General features: G+C 56.3%; 2 protein-coding genes across 2 annotated transcripts; both read right to left on the bottom strand.

The window, feature by feature from the left end:
* Positions 1-21,911: 21,911 nt before the first annotated feature.
* LSCM1_06460 (uncharacterized protein) lies at positions 21,912-23,180 on the bottom strand (the record flags this gene model as incomplete). Its single annotated transcript, XM_067323888.1, has 1 exon — positions 21,912-23,180. The coding sequence occupies one exon, from the start codon at positions 23,178-23,180 to the stop codon at positions 21,912-21,914; it is 1,269 nt and encodes a 422-aa protein (XP_067179202.1).
* Positions 23,181-23,892: 712 nt separating this feature from the next.
* LSCM1_06459 (uncharacterized protein) lies at positions 23,893-24,780 on the bottom strand (the record flags this gene model as incomplete). Its single annotated transcript, XM_067323887.1, has 1 exon — positions 23,893-24,780. The coding sequence occupies one exon, from the start codon at positions 24,778-24,780 to the stop codon at positions 23,893-23,895; it is 888 nt and encodes a 295-aa protein (XP_067179201.1).
* Positions 24,781-25,204: the final 424 nt, after the last annotated feature.

The following is a 25,204-nucleotide window of genomic DNA, read 5'->3' as shown; positions in this document are numbered from 1 at the left end:
CAGGCTCCGCGACGCTGATCATAACAGGCTTGTACTCCGATGGGTTAACCTGGCACCTCTTGTCGTCCTGCGAAACCACAAACGTGAACCACGCAGGCGACCGCACCTCGATCTCCAGCACAGCGGACGGCACGCCATCCGTGAACACGCAGTTCATGCGGTAGTCGTACGCAGGCTGGTGCGAGAAGCACACCCCGCCGCCGTTAAAGTACTTCTGGGCGTCCTTCCACGACATCCAGAACGTCCCGTCAGCCCCCTTCTGGAAGTTGCACTCCTCCGCGAGGTCCGGGTTCGCGTCCCACCTCGTGTCGTCGTTGCCCCAGCTGCCGTTCCACTCCACCCCGCGTCCCCACGCGTTGCGCACCTTCACCAACCGCAGGTCCTTGTTTTCCATGTACTTCGCCGCCAGAATCGTGTATGCGTGCCCGACTGCAAGCCCCGCCTGCGCGTACGCCTCGCACAGCCCCTGGTCTTTGTCGCTTGGTCCGTACCCAGGTGTGCTGCAAATCACTGTGTACCCCGCAGCAATCCCGTGCACCAGGTCGCTGAACAGCTGGTTGCTCGACTTGCCATCCGCCAGCAATTCGTCGAAACGCATCGTCGGGAACCCGGTCATGTCCTGCAGCGCGTGCAGCGGGTCGCCGGAGCAGATCCTCGCGTAGCTGCCGTGCAGCTTCGCGTACGCCTTCTGCAGAATCGCAGGCCAGATCTCCGCCGGGTCCGTCGCGCTCTTCGCGTACTTCAGCTTGCCGCCAGACACCGGCAGGTAGCTGTCGACCAGCACGCTGCGCCACCACCCATTCTTGTTGAACGTCACGCGGTACGCGCCGACCGCGTGCTCGCGCTGCGCTGAAGCCTTGCCCTCCGGATGGCGGAACATCCCCAACAGCCGCGCAGGGTCCTCCGACACCGACGCCACAGAGCAAATCACCCACGAGTCGCCCAGGTCGCCAGCGTCCACGCAGCCGGGCCTCACGTTTCCACGGAACAGCCGCACCTGGGACGCCATCTCCTCCAACACGCACGCCTGCGGCCGCGCCCACGCAAGCGGCTTGAACGGTTTGCTCGCGCCAGCGTCCAGCGACGCCTGGCACGGCGGGAACTCGGGGTCCACGAACGGGATGCCGTTCTCGATGCACGCCTGCAGCACGTCCTCCGCGTTGTCGCTGTACGTCACCTGCTGGATCGCAGCCACCTCGCTGTTCACCTGCTCCTCCGTGATCCCGCGGCGCGCGTTATGGTACTCGTCCGTTAGCGGCACAGCGCGCAGCTTGCTCGTGAACCCGTTCACGCTGCCTTGCACAAACATCTCCGTCTCCGTCGGGTACACGACCACCTCCATCACGTATTGGCCCTCTTCGTTCTGTCGCATCGTCGTGTTCTCCAGCGGCTTTAGCTTCGAGTGCTTGCCAAAGGTGAACTGCACATGCACCTCGTAGTGCAGGCTGTCATTGTAGAACGCCCACGTCTTTGCCTTCGGGTCCATGATACGGTACAGCAGGTTCGACTCGTCGAAGCACGACATGATCTCCCCCTTGCAGTCCGGCTCGCCGTGCTTGAACATGCTCGCCTCCTCGTTGCCCTCCTCGCCCTCGTATACAGGCGCCATGCACGTCGACAGCTCGAACTCGTCGTCGCTGCCGTCACGCGGGTCGTACTCCACAGGCTCCCAGCGAGAGGCCTGCTTCACGTTGCACGTCCGCGGCTTCACAATCGCGCTCGGTGGCGCAGCGGTGTGCGACGCAGGGATCGAGCGGGCGTGAGCGTAGCGAGGGGGTACCACCTCATACGCGTGCTGCGGAACGACATACTGATTGTCGTTCTCTTCCGGGTATTCCTGGGGGGCCTCTTCCTCGTAAGCCTGCTGCGGGACTACCTGAGGCTCCACCTCCTTGCTGGCATACATATCCATCTCTGTGTGATGAGGCTTGGAAGACATTGTTGGCTGCTCTTCCCCAAGTTCTTGCCACTCCTCTGCTGGGCCGTTCTGCCACATTGCGGGTGCCTTGACTAACTTTGGAGTAGATGAAAAGTGAGTGAAGAGTATGGCAGAAGTCTTGCAGTCTGCAGGCTGTCAATGGTCGAAAAATAGGGGGCGAAACGGTCTAGCGAATTCGGATGGCGCTGGAGTGCTCTGTGAGGGGCGGCGAAGCACCATGCGAAGGATGGCTCATGGAGGTAGATGAACAAGATGATACCAAGGGAGAGGGGTTGGAAGGGTTAAAAGGGTTCATTTTTACTGCAGAAGGCGTTGAAGGAAAGCCTTCGTATCGCGGGAAGAGAAAAGAAGGAGACCCCGCGGCGGATGCCGAGATCCACAGGTCATCGAGTGGCCAATGTGGATAGAAAAGGTGTAGACGAGAGTAGCAGCTGTTGGCTTACTCGTCGAGCAGCGTGCGCTACCTATGCACCAGCGTCGGCTTCCAAAGTGTTCCCCTCGCCGCCTCCGGCCTTCTATTGGCGTGCCCAAAGGTATTGCATGTGCTGCAGAGAGGTCTGCAACCTCAATTTCCGTCGATGGTTTTGCTTTTTTTTTGCATCTTTGAGGTTCCATCCCTCCCTGCTCGAGACTGGCGAATGAGCAGGATGATCTTGCACAGGGTCGAGAAGTTCATAACGTCTACATCGGTCAATGTGGGAAAGGGGAGAAGGGAACACGGAAGGCGGGCCGCTTTCTTTTTCACTATTGAAAGTCGAGGGTTCCCCCCTTCTCTGTGATCACCTTTTCCCTTCACTCGTGCATGTGTGTATGCCTGTCGTGTATTATGAGCGCGAACTCCTCATGTAATCCATGTTTTTGTTTTTTACCGCGTTCGCGCTTAGGGAACTATGTGTGAAAAAAAAACTCAAAAGAGATCGAAGAGAGGTCATGTATCTTATCTTTGGTTTCTTTCCAATTGTGAATGATGTTGACTTGCCAAGGCCCTTCTGAGGGCCTCAGTCGGGGACACTTTTCCTCTTTTCGAAACAACACAGAACAACTTCAAAATTGATAGGAGAAATCAGCGCAATTGAAAACTCTGCGAGTGTGCGGGGGCTCCGCCACACTTTTCTCCATTCAACCGTATGTAAAAGTTAACAAAAAATGAAAGCAGAGAAAGCCGCACAACATCGAGGAACGAAAACAGAAAAACTATCAAAAGAATAAGCCAAACGCCTCCCTGTAGCAAAAAAAAAATGGTGCACATCTCATCAGACAAACAGCCCTCCACTGTAAAGCTCATCTATTTTATTTGCACCGTATTCCTCCATGTTTCATGATGCGCTCTCTGGCACCTAGGTTTCTGAGTTTCAGCCGTCTAAGGAAGTAGGTGAAAGGCTCCCTAAGCAGAGGAGTTGAGAAAACTACACTGGCCAAGGTGAGAGGGGCAACTGACAGAGCGCTCTCCTACAGTAAAGAGCAGGTGAGGCAGAATAACACGTGAGAGAAGTGTATACGCATTTGATTTTGCACTGCGAATGCGGGGTGTCGTGCATCTCTTTTGTTTGCTGATATTTCTTCTCTCCCTCTTGGACGCAGTAGCGAGAAAGGCGAGAAAATAGAGTGAAATGTACCTCATGTAAAACTGGAGAAAAAAATCGACAGAAGTTGGCTTCTCTCATTGAGGATGATGTCGATGCCACTCCTTGTGGCTTTTGTGAGGAAAGAAAAGTCGCAGAGTACTTGCATCTCTTGTACTTTGTTCTTTCAATTTCGTCCGTGAGGCGGGAGGAGGGGGGAAGCTGGGGAACAAAGGCTGACAAGAGAGGGAAAAGGGGGCTTGATCGTGGCAGAAGAGGACGACCAAACAGAAAGTAAAAAAGAGGGAGCATAGAAAGGAAAATCAAGCGGGGAAATATGAAAAGGGAGAAGAGTGTCAAAAGCGATGAAGAGGAGGAGGCAAGATAAAGAAAAAAGGAGAGATCAAAGCGGCTGAAACCCTAAATCAAGACGGACACATTTGGGAAGAATAAAATAGGGGAAAGGGGGAAACTAGAAAACAACCGCCGTGGCCTGCGCAAGCGCATGGCACCTCAGATATGAGTTCGAGACGGACCAAAAGCACTTCAGATCAGTGTCGCCGTCATAATCCCCTGGGTCTTCGCACAGGTCTGTGGCTTTCCGCCATGGCCGAGTCTGTGGACACTAGAACGGAAACACTTCCCCATATACGTATCGCAGGAAAGGGAAGTGCGGCTGGGGGCAAGAGCCGCGAACGAGAGAAACAAAGGAAGCGTCCTCAGACACATATGTGGGCACGTGCATCACAGCAATAGCCAGGGAAACAGCGAGACACTGAGGAATCATCTCTTCACGTTCACCCCGCCACCACCGCGACCCCGACATCCACGTTGTCCGACATTTTTTCTTCCCAGAAACTCCACTTGTGACTTGGGCAATCACCTGAAGAGGTAAAAAAAATCACGATGCTCACAAGCGGCTGCCACGAGAAATTTACAACTGCCACGTCATGTGCCGAATAGGGCTCGCGTCGGCCCCATCAGTTTCCCGTTCAGTGACAACGCACTCGCCCTGGCAATCACCAACTAAAGTTCCAACCAAGCAGAAGAGCGCCACGCTCTGTCGCGAGGTGCGCTATGCAGCCCACCCCACTAAGAGGGAGCACGCGGCCCACGACCCCCGGCGCAGCCCCCTGCGCGGACGTGCGATTCCCTCCTAAACCCATGACCATAGGTTCACCTTGAGAATCCTCTCTCCGACTCCTCCGCGCATAGCCGAGCGTTACCGCCTCCCCTTAGTCACACCCAGCACTTGGCGCCCTCCAGCGCTTGTTGCCTCTTCTGATTACCCCGCCGCTGCCCGAAATGCCTGCACAGATTAGCAGACTCACAGCACCCACGTTTCTGCTGACCTCACTGCCGGAATGGCGACCTTCGGAATGCATCGCACTATATCAGCTCCTCCCCCATCTGCGTCATCGGGAAGCCCTCGCCCGGCGCGCGCTTCTGGTACTGCACCGGCTGCTCCACCTCCATCAGCTCCGGCTCGAACTTCGGGAAGTTTTCGAACACGCGGTTGCCGGCGTCCAGGCGCTTGAACTTCACGCTAACGTCACCGTTGCCCACTTCCTTGTTGCAGATCATCCCCAGCACGTACGGGACAGGCTCCATCGGGTCATCCGACGGCATGATGCGCGGCACGACAAGGTACTTCCCAGCGTCCAGCTTGTGGATCAGCGAGATGTCGCGTGCCTGCAGGAACGTCCACTTGTCCGGCGACGGCTGCGCGCCGTTCGCCGAGGAGTTCAGCACGACCTTGTACATGTCGCCATCCACAGGCTCCGCGACGCTGATCATAACAGGCTTGTACTCCGATGGGTTAACCTGGCACCTCTTGTCGTCCTGCGAAACCACAAACGTGAACCACGCAGGCGACCGCACCTCGATCTCCAGCACAGCGGACGGCACGCCATCCGTGAACACGCAGTTCATGCGGTAGTCGTACGCAGGCTGGTGCGAGAAGCACACCCCGCCGCCGTTAAAGTACTTCTGGGCGTCCTTCCACGACATCCAGAACGTCCCGTCAGCCCCCTTCTGGAAGTTGCACTCCTCCGCGAGGTCCGGGTTCGCGTCCCACCTCGTGTCGTCGTTGCCCCAGCTGCCGTTCCACTCCACCCCGCGTCCCCACGCGTTGCGCACCTTCACCAACCGCAGGTCCTTGTTTTCCATGTACTTCGCCGCCAGAATCGTGTATGCGTGCCCGACTGCAAGCCCCGCCTGCGCGTACGCCTCGCACAGCCCCTGGTCTTTGTCGCTTGGTCCGTACCCAGGTGTGCTGCAAATCACTGTGTACCCCGCAGCAATCCCGTGCACCAGGTCGCTGAACAGCTGGTTGCTCGACTTGCCATCCGCCAGCAATTCGTCGAAACGCATCGTCGGGAACCCGGTCATGTCCTGCAGCGCGTGCAGCGGGTCGCCGGAGCAGATCCTCGCGTAGCTGCCGTGCAGCTTCGCGTACGCCTTCTGCAGAATCGCAGGCCAGATCTCCGCCGGGTCCGTCGCGCTCTTCGCGTACTTCAGCTTGCCGCCAGACACCGGCAGGTAGCTGTCGACCAGCACGCTGCGCCACCACCCATTCTTGTTGAACGTCACGCGGTACGCGCCGACCGCGTGCTCGCGCTGCGCTGAAGCCTTGCCCTCCGGATGGCGGAACATCCCCAACAGCCGCGCAGGGTCCTCCGACACCGACGCCACAGAGCAAATCACCCACGAGTCGCCCAGGTCGCCAGCGTCCACGCAGCCGGGCCTCACGTTTCCACGGAACAGCCGCACCTGGGACGCCATCTCCTCCAACACGCACGCCTGCGGCCGCGCCCACGCAAGCGGCTTGAACGGTTTGCTCGCGCCAGCGTCCAGCGACGCCTGGCACGGCGGGAACTCGGGGTCCACGAACGGGATGCCGTTCTCGATGCACGCCTGCAGCACGTCCTCCGCGTTGTCGCTGTACGTCACCTGCTGGATCGCAGCCACCTCGCTGTTCACCTGCTCCTCCGTGATCCCGCGGCGCGCGTTATGGTACTCGTCCGTTAGCGGCACAGCGCGCAGCTTGCTCGTGAACCCGTTCACGCTGCCTTGCACAAACATCTCCGTCTCCGTCGGGTACACGACCACCTCCATCACGTATTGGCCCTCTTCGTTCTGTCGCATCGTCGTGTTCTCCAGCGGCTTTAGCTTCGAGTGCTTGCCAAAGGTGAACTGCACATGCACCTCGTAGTGCAGGCTGTCATTGTAGAACGCCCACGTCTTTGCCTTCGGGTCCATGATACGGTACAGCAGGTTCGACTCGTCGAAGCACGACATGATCTCCCCCTTGCAGTCCGGCTCGCCGTGCTTGAACATGCTCGCCTCCTCGTTGCCCTCCTCGCCCTCGTATACAGGCGCCATGCACGTCGACAGCTCGAACTCGTCGTCGCTGCCGTCACGCGGGTCGTACTCCACAGGCTCCCAGCGAGAGGCCTGCTTCACGTTGCACGTCCGCGGCTTCACAATCGCGCTCGGTGGCGCAGCGGTGTGCGACGCAGGGATCGAGCGGGCGTGAGCGTAGCGAGGGGGTACCACCTCATACGCGTGCTGCGGAACGACATACTGATTGTCGTTCTCTTCCGGGTATTCCTGGGGGGCCTCTTCCTCGTAAGCCTGCTGCGGGACTACCTGAGGCTCCTCCAAGTAGCCATCGGGGCGAGGTTCCTGTTCGTAAGGGTACTGCGGCAATACCTGCGACTTGCTGTCTTCCGCATGATGTTGAGGGAAATGTGAAGGCGGAGGCGGGCCCGCGTCATGCTCTACGTCGTTGTCTTCCTCGGGTGCGTGGACCTCATCCTTTTGTGCATCGAAGGACTCTAGAGGGAGGCTGTATTCTGGGTACTCTGGGGCCTCCTGCGTGTGCTCAGGCTGCGGCTCTGGGCTCTCTTCATCGCCGAAAAATTGATTTTGGTCCGTGCTTCCTCCAGATTTTAAAGGCTGCTCCTGTTCTGAAGTAACATCGTCTTGATGTTCAGACCGCTCGTGCACTTCCGAGGCTTCCTGCTCCTGCGATGCATCCTCTCTTATGTCCGACCACTGGGCTCCGTCGTCGTGCTGATCCCCAGACATTCTTTGCTGTTGCCAGGTGATATGGGAATTCAGCTCTCTGTGAGGCGGGCTGTGGTGTGTGAAAGAGGCTAGAAACGACAATAAAACCAAAAGGAGAAATTTTCAGATGTTCGTATTTGTCTCTGTGAGTTGCGGAGAAAAGGGGGAAGAAAGAGAGTTCACATAAAAAGAGCTCTCCCCAAGTTATTGGGCAGTGTATCGTTCTGCTATTTGTTTCCGCAGAAAATCCTATGCTGCTCCTTATGGACGACAAGGCCGTACTAGTAGAGTTCTAGTTGCTTTAAGCTGAGTGGCTATGCGGAAAAAAAAAGATGCTCTATACCCCTGTGATCTGGTTAGGCGACATGTTGGCACCAAGTGGAGCTCGTGAAGTGCATAACGTCGCTTTGACCACTTCTTCAACATTGTAAGCTTGAGCAAGGTTAGCGATGCCTGAGTACTTCCCCAGGCCTGGTCATTTCCGCTTTGCCTCCCTGGTTCTGACAACAATGCCGAAACGAATATTCATTCCTTTACGAATAAATATATATGCATATATACCTACAGAGGCACACGGGAATGCCCAGTTTACGACAGTTGAAAGTCAACTCCACACCATGTAACAACGCCGTACATTCGAAAACATAGAGCAGCAGCCCATTTTCTTTCTTGCGCAACGTGCCAGAGGTACCTCAGCCGTAGCCACCCCTGACTAGCGAAATATGCTTGCTGGGTATATAGGCGCGTTTGGCACGCTGAAAGTAGTGCGCAGTTTATTAGAAACGAGTTCCTTTTTGGCACGTGAACATAGCTGGAAAGTCGCAGTGATGATAAAAAAACGATAAACTTGCGCAACGCTCTTTCCCCGATGTAAATCCGGCCGGCTGTCCTCTTAGAAGGCTTCCTGCTTCCGCGCTCGGTCCTCTTTTGCCACAGCAGCCACGAAAAAAGCGCGAGCCTTCTGAATTCGACCGCAAGACTTATCAAAGGTCTTTTTTTCGTTTTGAGGAGGGCAATGAGCTATTTTTCGCTGGTTTTTTCTTTTCACTGATGCCTGTGGCTGAGCGCAGTGGACATAGAAGAACTCGATTATTTAAAAAAGCAGAGGTCGTATTCAGACGCTGCGCACCGCGCCAGACATTTGATAGATAATTCACCTGTTTCGATTCTTGGGGAAAAAAGTAAGCACTGTGTAACTAGCAACAGCTGTTATCTGTATGAGAAAAAAGCGGAGACACCACTTCGCTATGCTGACACAGTACGAAAGAAAAACAGAAGACTGAGAACGAATTATATCTTGAGAAAGCAAGATGGAACAGCTACACAAAAAACGAAACGTTTTTGTCTGTGTGTGTGTGTGTCTAATGACAGATTAAGCGCTCTCTTCGTACTTTGAAACCCCTCACGGTTGAAGCACCTCGCTCACACAGTCCACAGGCACATTACACACTTACCTTCATACAATAATTCTGCGCGTCGAATCCCTCTGAAGAATTCCTGAAAGCGGTACAGCCGCCAGCCGGCATCCTCACCCTCACATAGCTCATCATTCCTCACTTCCAAGTCAAAACGCACTTGGCCTAAAATATATATATTTATCATCTTGCCTACAAAGAAAAGACATCTCACAACTAATCAGCTGCCAGTGCTCACTACTCGACTATGCGTCCTCCAGTGGTCCATCTTTACAACGGCCCCGCTCTGCGATGCCAGCGCAGCTTCGATTAGTCTCTGTCACGGCTCATTACAAGCCTCTTTTCTTTTGTGAGGCAACCGTGGGCGCACCTTGCGGCGATGCGCAAACTCAGTCGCCTAAGCGCGGCCCCGCCCCAAGCCTAACTCACACCCGCTGCATGCATGGTGCATGCGGCCGCTTTCATGCCGGGTGCCCCGTGGCGCATCCCTGTCGGTGTGGCCTCGGCTCTCCGTGCCGGTGGGCCGGCCACGGGTGCCCAGTTCCCACCGGCACCCGGCCCGCCATATGGGCGGCTATGGGGCGCCCCGCCCCGAGGACGCCCCGTTCCGCATCGACCCCCAGAGGCGTCAGCACACCGCAAGGAATAGGAGTAGCCTACCCTTCCCACAAAATGGGCAATGGACCCTAGCACCAGAATGAGGTCTTTCCCATCAAGAATGTGCTGTATTACGAAAGAATACCAATACGCCAAAGTTCGGTCTTGTTTACCAGATCAAGCGTTAGAAACAAAAATAAATTATCAGAATCTACTTCATCTCAGAAGTTCGCTCTTCACAGCGCACGCAGTTCGTCTTTGTTTTCATCTTCGAAAGGTGGGTGGATTAACTTCCTCGCAGTTAGTGCCGCAAGCAAAATCACCGCTCTTTCAAGCTTCCTAGTATTTTTGATCAAATGATCACTTTCGATAATTGGTGAGCAAGGAAAGGGCTTTAAATGTTCACGAAATAAAGGAAAGTTAAGAGTAAGAAGCAACGCTTTACTGTCCTGTAGCGTAGCGCATCGTGTGATATCACAAGAGAAGGATGAGTTCTATACGTCACTCAATTCAACCTATCGCAGTAGCGGCCGAGAATGGCACCTTGACTGAGAAGGAAAAAATGTCTGCGATTAACCTCGACGCTCATATACTTCGAGAGCAATGTGCAGGTCCCTACTTTAGCAATAAATCGCGTCCATAAAGAATCTGAAAGCAATTTAAAAAAGAAAGGTATTTCTCAAGTGACGGTAAAATGTGACAGCAGGGCATAATGAGCCTCATCCAGAGGTCTCCCAAAACGTCACAAACCATCAGAAACCCCTAAGAGGCTATCCCCTCGATCCCATGCAATAAAAAAAAACATCCTTGATTATTACATTGACACAAGAAAAAAACGCTCGCAACCCACTTGAATTGTAGATTTTGATGAGATATTTGCTCCTCAACAGATATTATCATTTTATTGCACTCATCTCCGGCGGTAAGCGAATGTGACGTCAAATAATAATAATAAAAGAATGACTCGAACTAATTAATGTGCAAACAAAAGCTTGTAAAAACGAGTGCATAAAGATATCAAGGCATTGCAGTCAGGCTTTCTGCCCGCCTACCTCACAAGTAGCTATCTGCACGAGAAATTGACAGCGCTTGAGAAGGAACATGAATCTTTTTTTCTAACGTACACCATAGCTATAGTCCTCGGTGCAGATGCCATGCCGTCCTATCCGAAGGGCTATTTTACCGCCTTACATGCTGGCTTTTTTTTCACTCCATGCTCCTGCGCCGATTCATGAATTCTGCAGGTGTAGAAGCAAAGAGTATAAATCTCCCACACACCTCCCGAAAAAAGTGAGGGCGGACAAATAAGAGTACTTAAGATACGTCACATTTTGACACTGAACCCCCTGCTCAATGCAAATCCTTTCTCAGTTGAAGTTAGTTGACGATTGGCCAAGCACTTCTGTGGCCGTGACGGAAAATTGTTCTCGCGCAAGCAGATGAAAGAAATGTGCATGTAGATCTCCGCTGTAGCACGGTGAGCTAAAATGCGCCGAGCATGCACTATAGCCCGGGATTGCGACTTTCTATCAGACAAACCACTGCTCTCCCAGAGTAATTCTGTCTTTCGTTCAAGCTGCGCAGCGTCTAAAATTTTCGATTCCCCGTGGGAACTTAAAAAAAAACCACGCATGAAATCAAGCGGCATGAGATCGCCTTGCCATAGCCAAAAAATGGGCTACTCAGTGGAGGCTGTTGTCCTCACTTCCAGTTGTGGATAAGCAAGCCATGCACTCGGCTTGTCGGAACTTCTTTTAGTTATCCAATGCCGCGAACATTTCACTCGGTCTCTCATCTTATTGCCGCAGGAGCCCTACTGTACGCTTCCTCTGTTTTGCACCCCCCCCCCCATTTCCTCCGGGCCCCATGCCCCAAGCTAGGGCCAAACCCTCGCCCGAAGCCGTAATGACGACAGCGGGCAAAATGCAGCCCCCCCACCACCACCACATTTCCAAGCTTTTTCAATTTACCCCTTTCACCCCACGACGGCCACCGACCCACCGTGCCCAAAGCGACAAGCCGACGCCGTGCTCCATGTGCCGCGAGCCCCCGAACCCCCCATAACTAGAACGCGAAAATGCCTAGCACCTCACCCCCCCGTTGGTTATCCCCCCCTGCGGGCCCCAACAAAAGGGAGCCCCTTGGCGCGATGCAAGGGAAGATGCCCGGAAATAGAATGACAAAAGCGAAGAGAAAGCATAGCCCATGACAACAACCAGCAGAACACCGGGGCCAGCGAAGCAACTTGCACCAACAGGGTGGACTGAGTTCGAGAACGAGGCAATTCTGAGACGACCGCTTCAGCACCACCAAAACAAACACCCGCAGCCCTTTTGAAGAAGGCAATGGCCTTGTGGAACACAGGATGCCGTAGATCTGCACAAGTCGTTCGTTGCAGAGTTGGTGGACTGTTGCCAAAGCGAAAGCAAGGATGTATGCCATGACAGATCCGGCCGCGTGACGGGGGAAGGCCCACAGCCTTGATATCTAAATTTGTGGGGGCGGCTGGTTTCGCGCGGGAAATTTTCCCAGCCAACGCACCACACAAAGCCACGGTGAACAACCACCCTCCGGGAACCCAGCCCACCCGCCGGATAGCTGCCAGAATACTTCAACTCCCCAGCGACTTAAGCTGAAATAGCGCCTTTTGATGCCCGGACGGCCCACAAGGGTCGGATTTAGAGCCTGGGACCGGCCCCATGGGAGGATGCGGGCGCCCAAGAACGCCACCCCCCACACACACAAAGCGAAAAAAAGAAAGCACAGCCGCAACACAAAACCCATGACCAGTAGCGGCCCGAAGGGGAAGAATCTTTTATTCCAAAGCAGTGACTCTCCGCGCAAAATATCGGTGCTTTGGAATTTCGAGGGCGCTGTTTATCAACTCCATGAAACTGTGTCCCGAGAAATCCCGCAGCAGCGCACACGACCACCGGAACTGAGGAGCGCGCGCCGCCCCCTAACACCTAAAGCCACAGCTTCTTCTCTAACAGTAAGCTATCTTCAAGCACATGCTCTTATCACTGGCACAAAAAATGACAGCACTTAATCTCGGCACGGGATAAGCGCTTGCTTTTTTCCAAGCGCCGTACCATCAAAGCAACGGCTACGCCTTGCTTCCAAAGCCCAACCGCGCGAGGTTAGAGCGTGTCGGGTAATGTAGGGTGCGCTTGCCAATCGGACAACAGAGCTCGATGCGTTTTTTGCCCCGCCGGATGGGGCGGAGGTGAACCGGAGGCCCGGCTCGCCGACCAGGCTGCACGGCACCGGGCACGCGTGGACGCCACCTTTTGCGCGGGATGATGACTCTACCTCTCCCCCTGCGTTTCCCACCGTCTCTCCTGCACACGCATGAGTGCTCTGCACGCAAACGGTGGATACCCGGTGAAGCAGCGAAGCCCTCTCGCCCTCCACGCCACCATCACCTTTCACACAATAGTTTCGGGGGAAAAAACGCCCACCCGCCCGCCCAGGAGGTTGTTGACAGGCCCCCGGTAGCGGCAGTGAGGGTGCCCGTCGAAGCTGCTGTCTGTCCCGTAACGGTTGGCTGCGCCGTATTCCTAAATAGTTTGTCTTCTCGTTGAACTCGTAACTGCAGCCCGGTGCTACACCGTTGCTGCAAACTGTGAGCGTTGATTATTCTGTAAGCGGTTGATTGCTTTCCTTATTGATAAGTAAATATGGCTGCGCCCAGTCAACGTGTTGCCATGCGGCCCCCTAGTTCCCCCCATCCTGTTAGGGAGCAGACGCGCCGACACCCCACCAGCCCCGTGAGTGGTGTTCGGGTGGCACTGCCTACACGGACTGCGAAGCGAGGGCCCACGACTAAGTATAAGCGCACTCGCGGGCGGAGCCCGTCTGTACCCCCTGCCCGCCCCGCGAGCAGCCTAATGTCTGTGTGTGCTTTCCCCCATAAAACGATAGTGGCGTGCTCTGTCGACCAGCGTCCCCGGCGGTGTGTCCCCACGCGCCGTGAGGGGGGCGAGGGCTGGTCCTGGCCAAAAGTCTGCTTACAGGAGAAATGAGACCCGCGAGCGCAGCGAAGCCGCGGCGAGATTTGCCCCCCAAATGTGGAGGAGCGCTGTTCAAGCAGGTGAAACCAGAAGGGGCTAAAGCAACCCACATTGTCTTCTCTTTGCGCTTTGCCCCTCGTCTGTCTCAGAAAATGCTTGCGGCGGTGTAAAGTGAAGGCGCTCGCTTGCTTTCTGACTCTAAAGAATCGCGAAGCCCCTAGCCGCAAAGACGGCCAGAACACACCACCCGGGAGCGGTTTTTCTAATTTCCACTTTATTTTCCCTTTTTGTCTCAGCAGAATTTCAACCCCAGGCTTCAAGCACCTCAAGCGCAACTCGGACAACTAGGGCCGCCGTTCCGGCGCTGGGCCAAGCTATTGGGGCGGGCCTAGGGGCGTCGCGGGGCAGAACGCCGCGAGGGGTAGAAACAGGCTTTGTACGCAACCTTAGACCTTTTTTTAGGCGGAGCGCCGTGGAACCTTTCCGCGAAGAAAGGGCAGCTACCCACACCCTCTTTATTTCGCATCCTGTTTTTTTTGAGCCTCATAACTTGAGAGCGGGAAGCCGAAAGGAAACCCGGGGCTTTTGAACAAGCGCCAAAAACGCTGCGAACGAGGGGCTTTTCGGCAAAATGAGTACGCGCGTCGCTGTGGGCGCTGGCTTTCAAAGGTGGGAGCCCGCCGGGGAGCCGCGGGCCACCTTTTTGCTTCATGTCGTTTTTAAGTATGCAGGCAAAATGATTTCTTGCCAGGATCGTGCGGAAGTGACACAAATGGCGGCAAGGCCTAACTCACAGAGACGGCCGGCACAGAATTTTTCGAAACTGTTGTTGCTTTTGCCTTGGCGCCATTATGGGCCCCAGCACAATTCCTAACGACAACCGCTTCCAACAGCCCACCACTTTGTGGGACAACAGCCGGGTCATGAACAGGGTTGTTTCTGCGACTCAGGAACTCCCCACAGTTTCTGGTAGCCCGGACGGCGGCTTTTCTTGCATAGGGCTCGCTTAGGGTTTGTTTTAAACAGGGGTTTTCTTTTGGAAATCGAAAGCGACTTTGTCGTCATATTCCGGAACTTTATCAAAGGGCGGTGCCCGCGCAAGCTTTCAAACGAGGAATGCGGGGCGCGAAAAAGCCAAAGGGGCGCGCTCTCTTTTTTGGCGCCCGCGGTTTTGGTCAAAGAATCCGAAACGGCTGACGCACACACACCGAGGCGGCGGCGTTTACGTGCGGATTTAGCCGGATATTGTGCGCCGGACATCAAAGCTTCCGCGCAAACCCTCCGAGAAAGGCAAAAAAAAACGTGATTTGTCGGGGGCCAAAAAGAGGAACAGGGGGGGGGTCGGCTGGTCTGTTTTCGGTTACCCAACGGCTCGGTAGGGCCGCTGGCTTGTTGGCGGAGCGGCGGCCTCTTTTGACTCCCGCTTCAAAGGCGGGTCGGGCGGGCGCGGATTCCCTGCCCCCGTGGTTGTGTTAATTTGCCCTCGGGTTGCTGGGGGGGGGGCGGCCCGCGGGGGTTATCCTTTTTTTGTGTGGGCGCTAGCGGCGGCGGTGTCCGGGGGGGCCGTGGCCGGGGCGGCGGGCCCGCGCTTTTTTTTTGGATGGGGTGGCCGCGCCTTTTTCAGGTGTTTGTGGCGGGTCCATTCTTCCCGGGCCACAAAAGGAAAGGCCCCGTTCAAGAGGTTGCGCTTTGGGTTGTGGCGAAAAGGGAGGGGTGGTGGGCCCGTGCTCTCGTTTTTTTTTCTAGGTGCTCGGCGTCGGTGTGTGTGTGTGTGTGGGGTGGCCGGCCGGGGGACCTGCGGGGCCAAGCGTTCGGGGCTTGTTTTAAAGGGGGCGTCTTGGCGAACCACCGCCCCGCATCCCGGCGTCAGGGCCGGTGCCTGCTGTCAGCTTTAACTTTCGCGCGCCCAGCTTCTGGATTACATAGCCGGCTGCTTTCCCTTGCCGCATGTGTGGCCAAACGCCGGATTCTATGCTCGGAAGGTGTGGCCTTGGTGCGTGGCAGGTTATTTGGGGGTGAAAAATGACTTTGGAGAAGATGGGCACAATGGCGCTTGCAAAAAAAAAACGGCCGCGTGGGGGGGGCTTGCTTTTGCGCCCTCGGTCGCCGTGGGCTGCGGGCGTTCCTTTGGGGGCCCGCGCGTGTGTGTGGGGTGGTGGTGGCGGCGGTGGCGCTGGGCGCCCGCTTTCTGGACCGGGGTCTTCCGGGCCTCGGAGTTTTGGAAATTAGGGGGGGCTGTTTACGCGCCGTTTTCGGTTCAGGGACACCGAGCCTTTCGCCGGCGCAGGGCGCCCAGAAAACCTGCCGCCGTTGAGGGGGGGGCGGTCCGCGGGCCCCTTTTGGCGGGGGCACATGCCAAGGAGGGGCTGGTGAAGTTGCTTGCGCCCACGCGCGGGCTGAGTACACCGTCGCTGTGCATCATGCGGGCGCGCATCTCGAGGGCAATCGGCTTTTCCTTGTCACTGATGGTGCTCGTCTTGTCCTTGTGAACCTGTCCGCTTTGCTCTCGCCGGGGCCGCGCTGACGGAAAGGGGCGGGGTGGGGGCGCCGCCTCTCGCTTCGCGGTTTGTCCTCCGAGAAAGAGTGCTCCATGCCGGAATGTTCGTCGGGATCGGGCTTGTCGTCTGGTGTCGGCCCTTGGTGCTTGTGGGGGTGCGTGCTGGGGGCCGGCGCGTTTTTCGGCGGGGCGTCGGTGTGGTCGGCGTGGCGGGGTCACCTCAAATGCCCGCCAAAAAGGCCCCCTGCGAGGAACTTCACTGCAGCAATCTTCGCGCCTGGCCTTGCCGGCAACGGGGGTATCGACTTCAACTGCGGCACCCTAGTCTGCAACGGTGTTGCTTTTGGGTGCGCCAAAAATAAGTGTGCGCGCCCTCCGCGTGGCTGTCGCGCGTGGTATCTTCCTCCCCCCTGGTTGGCCTCAGGCCGCGATGCGGGGAGAAGCTGCCATGAAAGAAGTCCGCCGGCTCCCTTGAGAGCTCCCAAAGGCTGTGTGCTTCGTTGAAAGGGATGGCTGGTTTCGGTCAAAGGACTCGCTGTCTCAGCGTTTCCGCAGGGCGGAAAAGAATGGGCTCGGCCCCGTCAACGCGCCCATTTTCTTTTGTGAGGCAACCGTGGGCGCACCTTGCGGCGATGCGCAAACTCAGTCGCCTAAGCGCGGCCCCGCCCCAAGCCTAACTCACACCCGCTGCATGCATGGTGCATGCGGCCGCTTTCATGCCGGGTGCCCCGTGGCGCATCCCTGTCGGTGTGGCCTCGGCTCTCCGTGCCGGTGGGCCGGCCACGGGTGCCCAGTTCCCACCGGCACCCGGCCCGCCATATGGGCGGCTATGGGGCGCCCCGCCCCGAGGACGCCCCGTTCCGCATCGACCCCCAGAGGCGTCAGCACACCGCAAGGAATAGGAGTAGCCTACCCTTCCCACAAAATGGGCAGTGGACCCCTACGCTGCGCGGAAAGGTTGTTCCTCGTCAACGGGGGGTGGGGGAACGGGGTGTGCTTTTCATGGGGTAAAAGAGCCTTCATGGCGAGGGGCGCTAAAGGGATGCCGCGCATGGGCCCAGGGCGGATAAGCCGCCTTTTGCGTGTTCGGACATGTGGGGCGAGCGAGGGGCCTTAGGGCCAGCGAGGTGACTGTGTGGGGAGGCGAAGGAGAGGAGGGGGTAATGTGCGCTGTGAACTTGTACTTCCTTTATGTTGCCCTTCAAGCGAGGCGCCAGGAGCTTGTGGAAAGCCGAGACGAGCCATTGGGTGATAGGTTCTTGTCCCCATTGATCAAGGAAAGGGATAGTGGAGGGGTGCCCCCTGAGGACGGACAACCAGACAGGAAAAAAATCAGGAGGCAGAGAGAGCAGGTGGAAGCAAATGGGAGGTCATGACGGGGCCCGCGGGTACTCATGCTTCTCGCAGCGCAAAAGTTTGTGGCATATCAAGTCGGTTAGACTGAAGTTTCCGCACCCCTACATCCTCTGCGACGGGGGTCGTTTAGCAACCGTGTAGTTCGACAATGTGCGCGCCGCAAGGATGTTGCAGCGACACGAGTGCATATCCACACGTTGGCTACATCGCACAGATGCAGATGCACACGACTTCACGGCACTTCTTCGTTTGCCGATGCCTCTCTCTCCCTTTCCACGCGACTCCAAGACTGAATTGGGAGATGCGGAAAAAACCCTCTGACGAGAGGTGGAAACCACAGCCCGCCCCCCTTCGCCACCTACACCGTGCTCTTGCGCAGATAACCAACGGGGCTGTTGATACACTGACGAGACGCGCGGCGAGAGGAAGAAGGGCACGGAACCGTGTCTGTGTAAGTGAGGGTGGGTGCACGTCGACTCGCCAACGCTGTCCCTTCCCCACCTCTCCTCTACTCGCAGGGTATTCTTTCTTTTTTCCCTTTTTGCTGTGCTTCAATTTCTGGCGTACACACCCCAGAGGTAGCAAAGAAGAGAGCGGTGCCATCACACGGCGAGCGAACGCGCGCTTATGTGTGGGAGAATACCGACGCACGCATAAGACGCAGGCAGAGAGAAGAGAAAATGAGTGAAAGCAAAAAAAGATGTATATCGCTGAAGAAAACAGGAGAAGTAAAGGAATCGTCGAAAGCGCGCGTACGCTCGCACGCGAAGAATGACGTCAGTACACCGGGTCGGCAAGGCAAGGCGCAGAAGGGGGTCGGGGTGTGAGAGGGTGAGCGCGGCGAGAAAGTAATAATGTACTGCGCGCTCTCTCGTCGGCCACGCATAGGAGCGCACGCATGTGATGCAGGTGTCTGCAGACGCCCTTGTCCCTTTACACACCAGCAGGGTCGTTATCGTCCCTACTTCCTCACGACCGCCGCCATTGCCACCTTTTTCCTCTCCTGCGTTCACCCAGGGAATACTGAAGAAAGAAGGTAAGATGAGCATGTGAAGTGGGAGAGAAGGACGCACCTCCCGCCATTCGATTGCCGGCACTCAGTTTTTGCGAATCTCGATAATTTTCCCGCAGCAAAGAACAAGAAGAGGGGGAAAGAGAGGCGCACACCTCAGGTGCTGAGTGCCGCCGTTCCTGCGCTTTCTCATTCCGCGTCAGCATGAAGAAGTCATGCGTGTGTGGGCGCGCGCATACGGCCGATCAGCAACCCCGAACAAGAATAATTACATTCCCACATTCGTCGTCGCTGTCAATAAATATATAAATAAGTAAATATAGATATATAGGTGCTTGTTTCGCACTCTTTTTCCGGTCCTCATGACAGCGGCGGACACACCCTGTCTGCGTAGCATCATGGTTGAGCGCCTACGACGTTGTGGGAGTCACAGAGCGACTCGAGATTGTGAGTGCATTCGTGCCATCTGTGCGATGGGTACGGTGTCAGCGTAACCCGAAAATGCCTTGCCCTGATCTGCCCTGATCGCTTTGTGGTGTGAGGCAATTTGTGAAGCAGGTGCGGGCAAGGTTCCAGGCAGAGGGCCGTGTTCCGATGGGCTGGGTCGGCGCATTGCCGTAACACATGTCTCCAGCTGCCTCGCACCACGCGATGGCCCAGTGCGAGAGAGGCTGGGCAGAGTTGAGTCGATGTTTTTACAGCAGAAAGAGAGGCGCAAAGAAAACACGAACGAAGAAAAAAAGAAACCCCCGCCTTCACCCTCCACGAGCGTGGGAGCGCCACCCAAGTGGGGAAGGGGAGGGTGAGAGAGAGGAAAAGGGAGAGGGAGAGAGAGGAAAAGGGAGAGGGAGAGAAAGGGCGAGCACAAAAGCAACGAGCGAGGCAGAAGGGCGGGGGGTGTAGCCCTCAGGACAAGAAGGTGCGGAAGAAGAAACAAAAACAAAGAAGCAACAAAAAAAAGTAGCCAGTGGATGCACACACAACAACGAAAAGAAAAAAGTAAAATAATTTCTTTGTTTCAGTGAATTTGGAAAAGAGAGGGAGGGGACACTGTCGTGTGGGTATAAGCGCACGGGCATGGATGTCTTCTGTGTGAGCACTTCGGTGAGTGAGTGAGTGTGTGTGTGTGTGAAGGAAAATGGAATGGCTGACATGAGCATCCGACATGACCTCTATTCCTACTTCGGCCATCAACGAAACAAGCAAGAAGAGAGATAGCAGATTCTCCCTACATATTTGTGGCCGTGCACGTCATTGTGTGCGCAGTTGCGTTATCATCATACATGGAGAGCACGCAAGGGAAGGAACTCAGCGCATCTCCCCACCCGTCTCCCCATATGACGGAGCCCTCTCTCGTTACCCCCCTTTTTTCTTCCCCCAGGGCCATTAAGCACGATAGAACGGTGGAAAAGACGCTGAAGCGTTAGCGATAAGCAAACGAACGAGCAGAGAAGGGTAAAAGGGGCAACACATGCCAGATGATGTTTTTTTTCCGTTTAGAATTTTGCATCAGAGAGCGAGAGAGAAGAGACCGTGAGGCACGTTATCAATAAGGTGCTCGCACACAGGCAGAAACAGAAAGCAGCAGGTGAGGAAGGGCTGGGAGAACGTTAGGGGAGGGGGCAAGACATGAAGGGAGAGAGAGAGACCTGATGCATGCACGCGCGCGCACACACACACACACACACAGACATTCACTCAAGCAAACAGAAGCGCTGACGCAGGAGAAAGAGAGGAAACACGCAGTAGACGAGGAGCGGAAAAATGTGTGTGTGTGTGGGGGAGAGGTGAAGAGAAGAGAGAGCAGATCTTGAAACGTCCAGAATAGACTTTTGAACGTTTTTTTTTCAGTTCGAAGGAGCAGGAGCGGCACGTGACGTTCGTGTTCATAATCGCCCATGTCCGTGCACCCCTCTTTTATTGCTTTTTTTTCATATGCTCTCGGTCCCTACACCCATGTTGGGGGGTTGGGGATGGGGCGGGGAAGAGAGGGCATGTGCGCTTGTGTGTGTGCGTGAGGGGCTGGAGACGGAGAGCAGGACACATTGAAAGAAGAGACAGGCAAGAAAAACCGAACAGACCTGTTGCATAGAGCGATGTATGCTCCCTTAGAGGAGGAGGAAGAGGGATGGGGAAAGGTGGAAAAAAGCAGAGATGGAGAGCGACAGGGACGGGAAGTGTGTCTCTGTGGTTCATGCGTGAGCGGAAACGAAAAAAAAAGAGAGAGGGCGTTGGTGGTGGTAGCATTGGACACCCTTAGGCGTTGCAACCGCAGCTCCTCTCGTGACACGTGTATCCCCTCGCTTCACAGAGTCAGCGGGACAGAGAAAGAGAGGGAGGGAGTAAACAACAAAATGAATCAAGACTATACGCGAACTACAAACAAAGACGAAAAGCATTTCTTTTTGGAGTTTTTTTTTGTATGCGAGCGCGTTGCCCTGACGAGTCGAAAGAGAGTCATTGAAAGGGAGGGCGAAGAGATCGGGAAAGCAGAGAAAAGCAGAAGAGGAAGAGTGTGTGTGTGGGGGGGGGGAAGAGGGCGTGCGCTTTTTTTTTCGTCGTTCATTTCTGATTTGGCCACAGTTCTAGTAGGGAAAGATGGGAGGGGGAGGAGGAGGGGGAAATGAAAAGGAAGAAGGCAAAGGGCAAGCCGCACGCACTTATACGTGCACACATTCGACCGAGATGAAGATAAGGGGAAAGCAGTGCGAAGAAGAAAAAAAAAGAAGCGGAAGGGAAAACTGAAAACAACAAAAAAGATGTGTGCGTTGGAGGGGGGGAGGGGGAGAGGGAGGACAGAAAAAGGAAAAGGAGCAAGGAGAGTAAAATAGAGGCGCTAGAGGAATTTTTCGTGCTGCAGGCGATGCGGCCGTGCAGGTTGCTTCCTCGGAGTTAAGCAAAAAAAAAAAGAAAACAGAATGCCCATCTTGTAGCGGAGGCAGCCGGGGTGAAGAGGGAGAGAGAGATGCGGAGGTGTAAAGGCAAGCAGGAGGTGTGTGTGTGTGCACCTGTGCACGTGTCTGTGGATAAGAGGCGGACAACAATCAGCATGCGCAGCACACATGGAAACGTGCACTTCCACATGAGTTGAAAGGCAACGGGCGTCGACGAAGAGGAGCGGATTCAGCCCCACTCTCCTCTTCCCTCCCACTGTCCCGTATATATACCGAGGGGGAGAACACGTAACCGTACGAGGGGGGAGGGGGGGGAGTGAATCACTGCCATACGTGCCCGCCTCCCCCATCCGCTTTACCCTTTTGTATGCGCCTCCGCAAAGAGAGAGATCAGCACCATCACACGTGGCACGCTCTTCGTGGCTGCTCAAGTGCAAGAACACTTAAGCTCACCCTTCTCTTCGGCTGCACGCATCTGTCTGCCAGAGTGGGCTACTGACCCCGAGTCATCGTCACACCAACGGGGTCTACCTCGAGGGCGAGATCGCAGATGCGTTAGCGACGAGAGGGCGAGTTGAGGTCTTTGAAAAGCATGGGCAGGAAGTCGGCGGCAGCCTGGCGCCACACCTGCCAGCTGTTCGAGCCTGTGTAGACGCGTCTCTCGCACGCCACTCCGAGCTCCGCCAGTAGCGCGTCGTCCGCCTTGAACAGGGGCCGGAGTGTGTCGCCGTCGCCGATGCAGCGGAAGAGAACCTTCATTGAGGCCTGAAAGGCCTCGGGGTCGCTGCGCAGGGCGTCGATGTGGTCGTCATCAGCACCGGTGCCGCTCCAGCTGGTGTGTAGGAGACCAGAGAAAACGCCCGCGTAGGCAAAGAGGTCGTGACGTGTCATACAGAGCCGGCTGGCTTGTACCGAGCCCATGCACAGACCGGCGATGGCGCGGTTGTCGCGATCTGCCTCGGTGCGGTAGTGGTTGTCGATGTACGGAATAATGTCCTCTGTCAGGTCTTCACACATCCGGGCCGTGTCGTACGGAAGGCACTCACCGTCGGGGCTCGAGCACACGCTGCTTTTCATTACGATTATCATCTCCCGCATCGCGCCGCTGGCGATGAGGTTGTCGGCAATGACGTTCACCTTACCCTGCTGCACGCAACAGATCGCTTGCTCACGGTCGTCGTGCAAGAGGTACAGCACAGGGTAGCGACGTGTTGCACTGCCTGCCTTGTGATACGAGGGCGGGACATAGATGAGAACTTCCTCGATCGTGTCCATCGTAAAGGATGTCACGTAGTTGTGCGCCACAGTGCCGTGCTCGACAGAGGATCGAGGTGCGTAGATGCACACCTTCGGGTTCGATGGGGGGACGTCAACGTAGTTTGCCCGCTGAAGCCCATGCAGGTACCCGATACTGAGGTGAGGCGTCAGCACAGGGCTGCCATCCACCATGAGTACAACACACTGCAGCCCAACGGGAGCGAACATGGTTCCGACCCACACCCCGTCTTGCTGCCTTGTCATGGGTACGGCGACGCCGATGGAGGCCATAGGGACGATACAGCCTCCCCTTTTCACCAGGTGTACCTTGACGGGGGCGACAGCAACAGAGATGGCATGAGGCAAGTAGAAGCGGTAGTGCACGGTGCCGTGGTTCTCTTTGCTGTACGTTACTCCCTCCTCGCAGCGGGGCTGGAAAAGGAGCTGCTGCTGCTGTGGTTGGGAGGGGTGATCGAAGCTGGGCAGATGGGTGGCTGAGGCGCGAGACGGCAGCGTCAACGGCTGCCCTGTCGTCGGGGAAGCAGCTGTGACGACCGCGGTGGACATGAGGCGCGAGTTGCTGAGGCAGAGGTGCCGCCCACTGTGCGGGATACGTGTGCAGGGGTGCTATTCGTCTGCGCGTATGTGTGTCTGGGGGTGGTGGTTGTGGTGGAGTGGGAATGTCTGCGTATCCTTCGAGTACGTCAGCTGTCCTCCTTTTTGAACGGCTGAGTGCTGCACTTCGCTGAATTTTTCTGTTTCGCTTTGTGTCTCCTACTCGAGTCGGTGGACGCTTACCTTTCTGTTTGCCACGAGGCAACGGCGTAGTCGGAGGCACGCGGGGTGTTGAAGGGCAGCAGAGGAAATACGCAGGAGCGAGCGAGGGCAAACAAAAAAAAAGAAGAGGAGAAAAGGGACGAATGCGCGGGTGGTGCGGGGGACACGGGCAGAAGAAAAAAGACGCGCAGGGGTTCAGGGAAAAGTGGAGACGGAGATAAGAGGGGGAGAGGAGACTGACGCATCGAGGGAGAAAAAAAAAGGACTACTGTGTGACGGAGGCAGGGCATGGGCAGGCCAAGTCTGCGAGGCATTCGGCACGGCGAGCACAAGGCAGGAGGTGAAACCGTGACTGTTTCGATTTCTGCTTCGCTGTCGTGATGGGGTCATGACGTGTGTGATTCAAAGGAAAGAGAGCCGCTGAGGAGGTAGGAGGAGGCGGTGGCGCACGGAGAGGAAGAGGCGAGGAAAAAAGGGGTCGTGTACTGCTCGTGCACAGCCGTCAGTTTTGCTTCGACTTCTTAAGTGCGCCGCCACCGCGAGCGCGCATCTTCCGCATCTCTGGTCGGTCCTTGAAAACGGCCTGTGCCATGTGCTGACGCACCTCCCTCATCACTTCACGGTACTCGCGCCGCGCTAGAGGCGCGCCGAAGCTCCAGAGACACACCAGGCTAAGCATAAAGTTCACAAGCGTGACCCACACCGGCCAGCGATCCGGCTCGTCGCCGTTCAGCAGCAGCGCTTCGTAGAGGGCTGGAAAAAAGGAAAGGAGAGCAGCCATCAAGCCGGCCTCCAGCGGATGTCCGGAGAAGAGCATGTAACACCACATGCAGGCGATCCCCGCGTATTGTGCCGCAAGCAACAGCGCTGTTGGTGTCATGATCCACTGCATGAGTAGCGGGTACTGCGTGGTGATATCCGTCGACAATCCCCAGAGAGGGCGAGGGCTCAGGTCACCCACATGCACGCGGTGCAGGAGGGAAAGGTCCGCCAGCGCCGGCGCGTTTGTCTCCTTGACGGCGCGGTAGTGCTGCTGCGCCACCTCCCGAAGCACACGGCAGACAGTTTGCGCACCCAACGTTCCCATCCACGTTGCCATGCAGACAGAGAAGAGTGGGGGGCTCGCCCACTGCGTAATGAAACTCGCACCGCTGCGCTGAAAGCTCGTGCGCACCACATTAGCCAGCCGTGTCTTGACCAGCAGTGCTGACGCGAGAAACAACACCCCTGTGGTGGCACAGATGCCGCCAAAGAGAAGGATGGCATCGCTAGCTGCCGCGTAGTACTCCTTGTGCAGGTACGAGAGCGACAGGGTTGCTTCGGCAGACCGGCGCTGAGTCTTCTCCGCCTCCCGCAGGTGAAGCTGCTGTTCAATGTCGAGGTGCTGCATCACAACACAGATTCTAACGCCGGTGTACACACGCAAAGGTAAGACAAAGCTGCGACACTCTCGCGCTCTGATTATGCGAACAAAGTGGGGGGAGGAGGAGGGGGGAATGCCCAAGAAGGGGCGACGCGAGAGGGATCCCTACACCACAGCGACAGGGGCAAGGAGACGTGCGAGGCTGGGGGGAGAGCGAGTGGCGGCGGTAGAGGGCTAGGCAGGCGAGTCATTGGTAGGAGTGAGAGCGGGGAGAGTGGAAGGGGGATGCGATGCGGAGAAGGCATTTCATTTCAATGAATGTGTATGTGTGTGTGTGCGTGCCACTCCGCATTTCACGGCGTGGGGTAGGGGAGGGGGAAGCAGACGCGGCGGAATCCCAAGCGGGTACAATCCGTTACCGAGCCCGCACACGACTCACCGGACTGCCTCT

This window comes from Leishmania martiniquensis, chromosome 20 (genome assembly GCF_017916325.1).
Source record: "Leishmania martiniquensis isolate LSCM1 chromosome 20, whole genome shotgun sequence".
Classification (NCBI taxonomy): domain Eukaryota; phylum Euglenozoa; class Kinetoplastea; order Trypanosomatida; family Trypanosomatidae; genus Leishmania; species Leishmania martiniquensis.
This window is presented reverse-complemented; position numbering and strand designations above follow the sequence as displayed.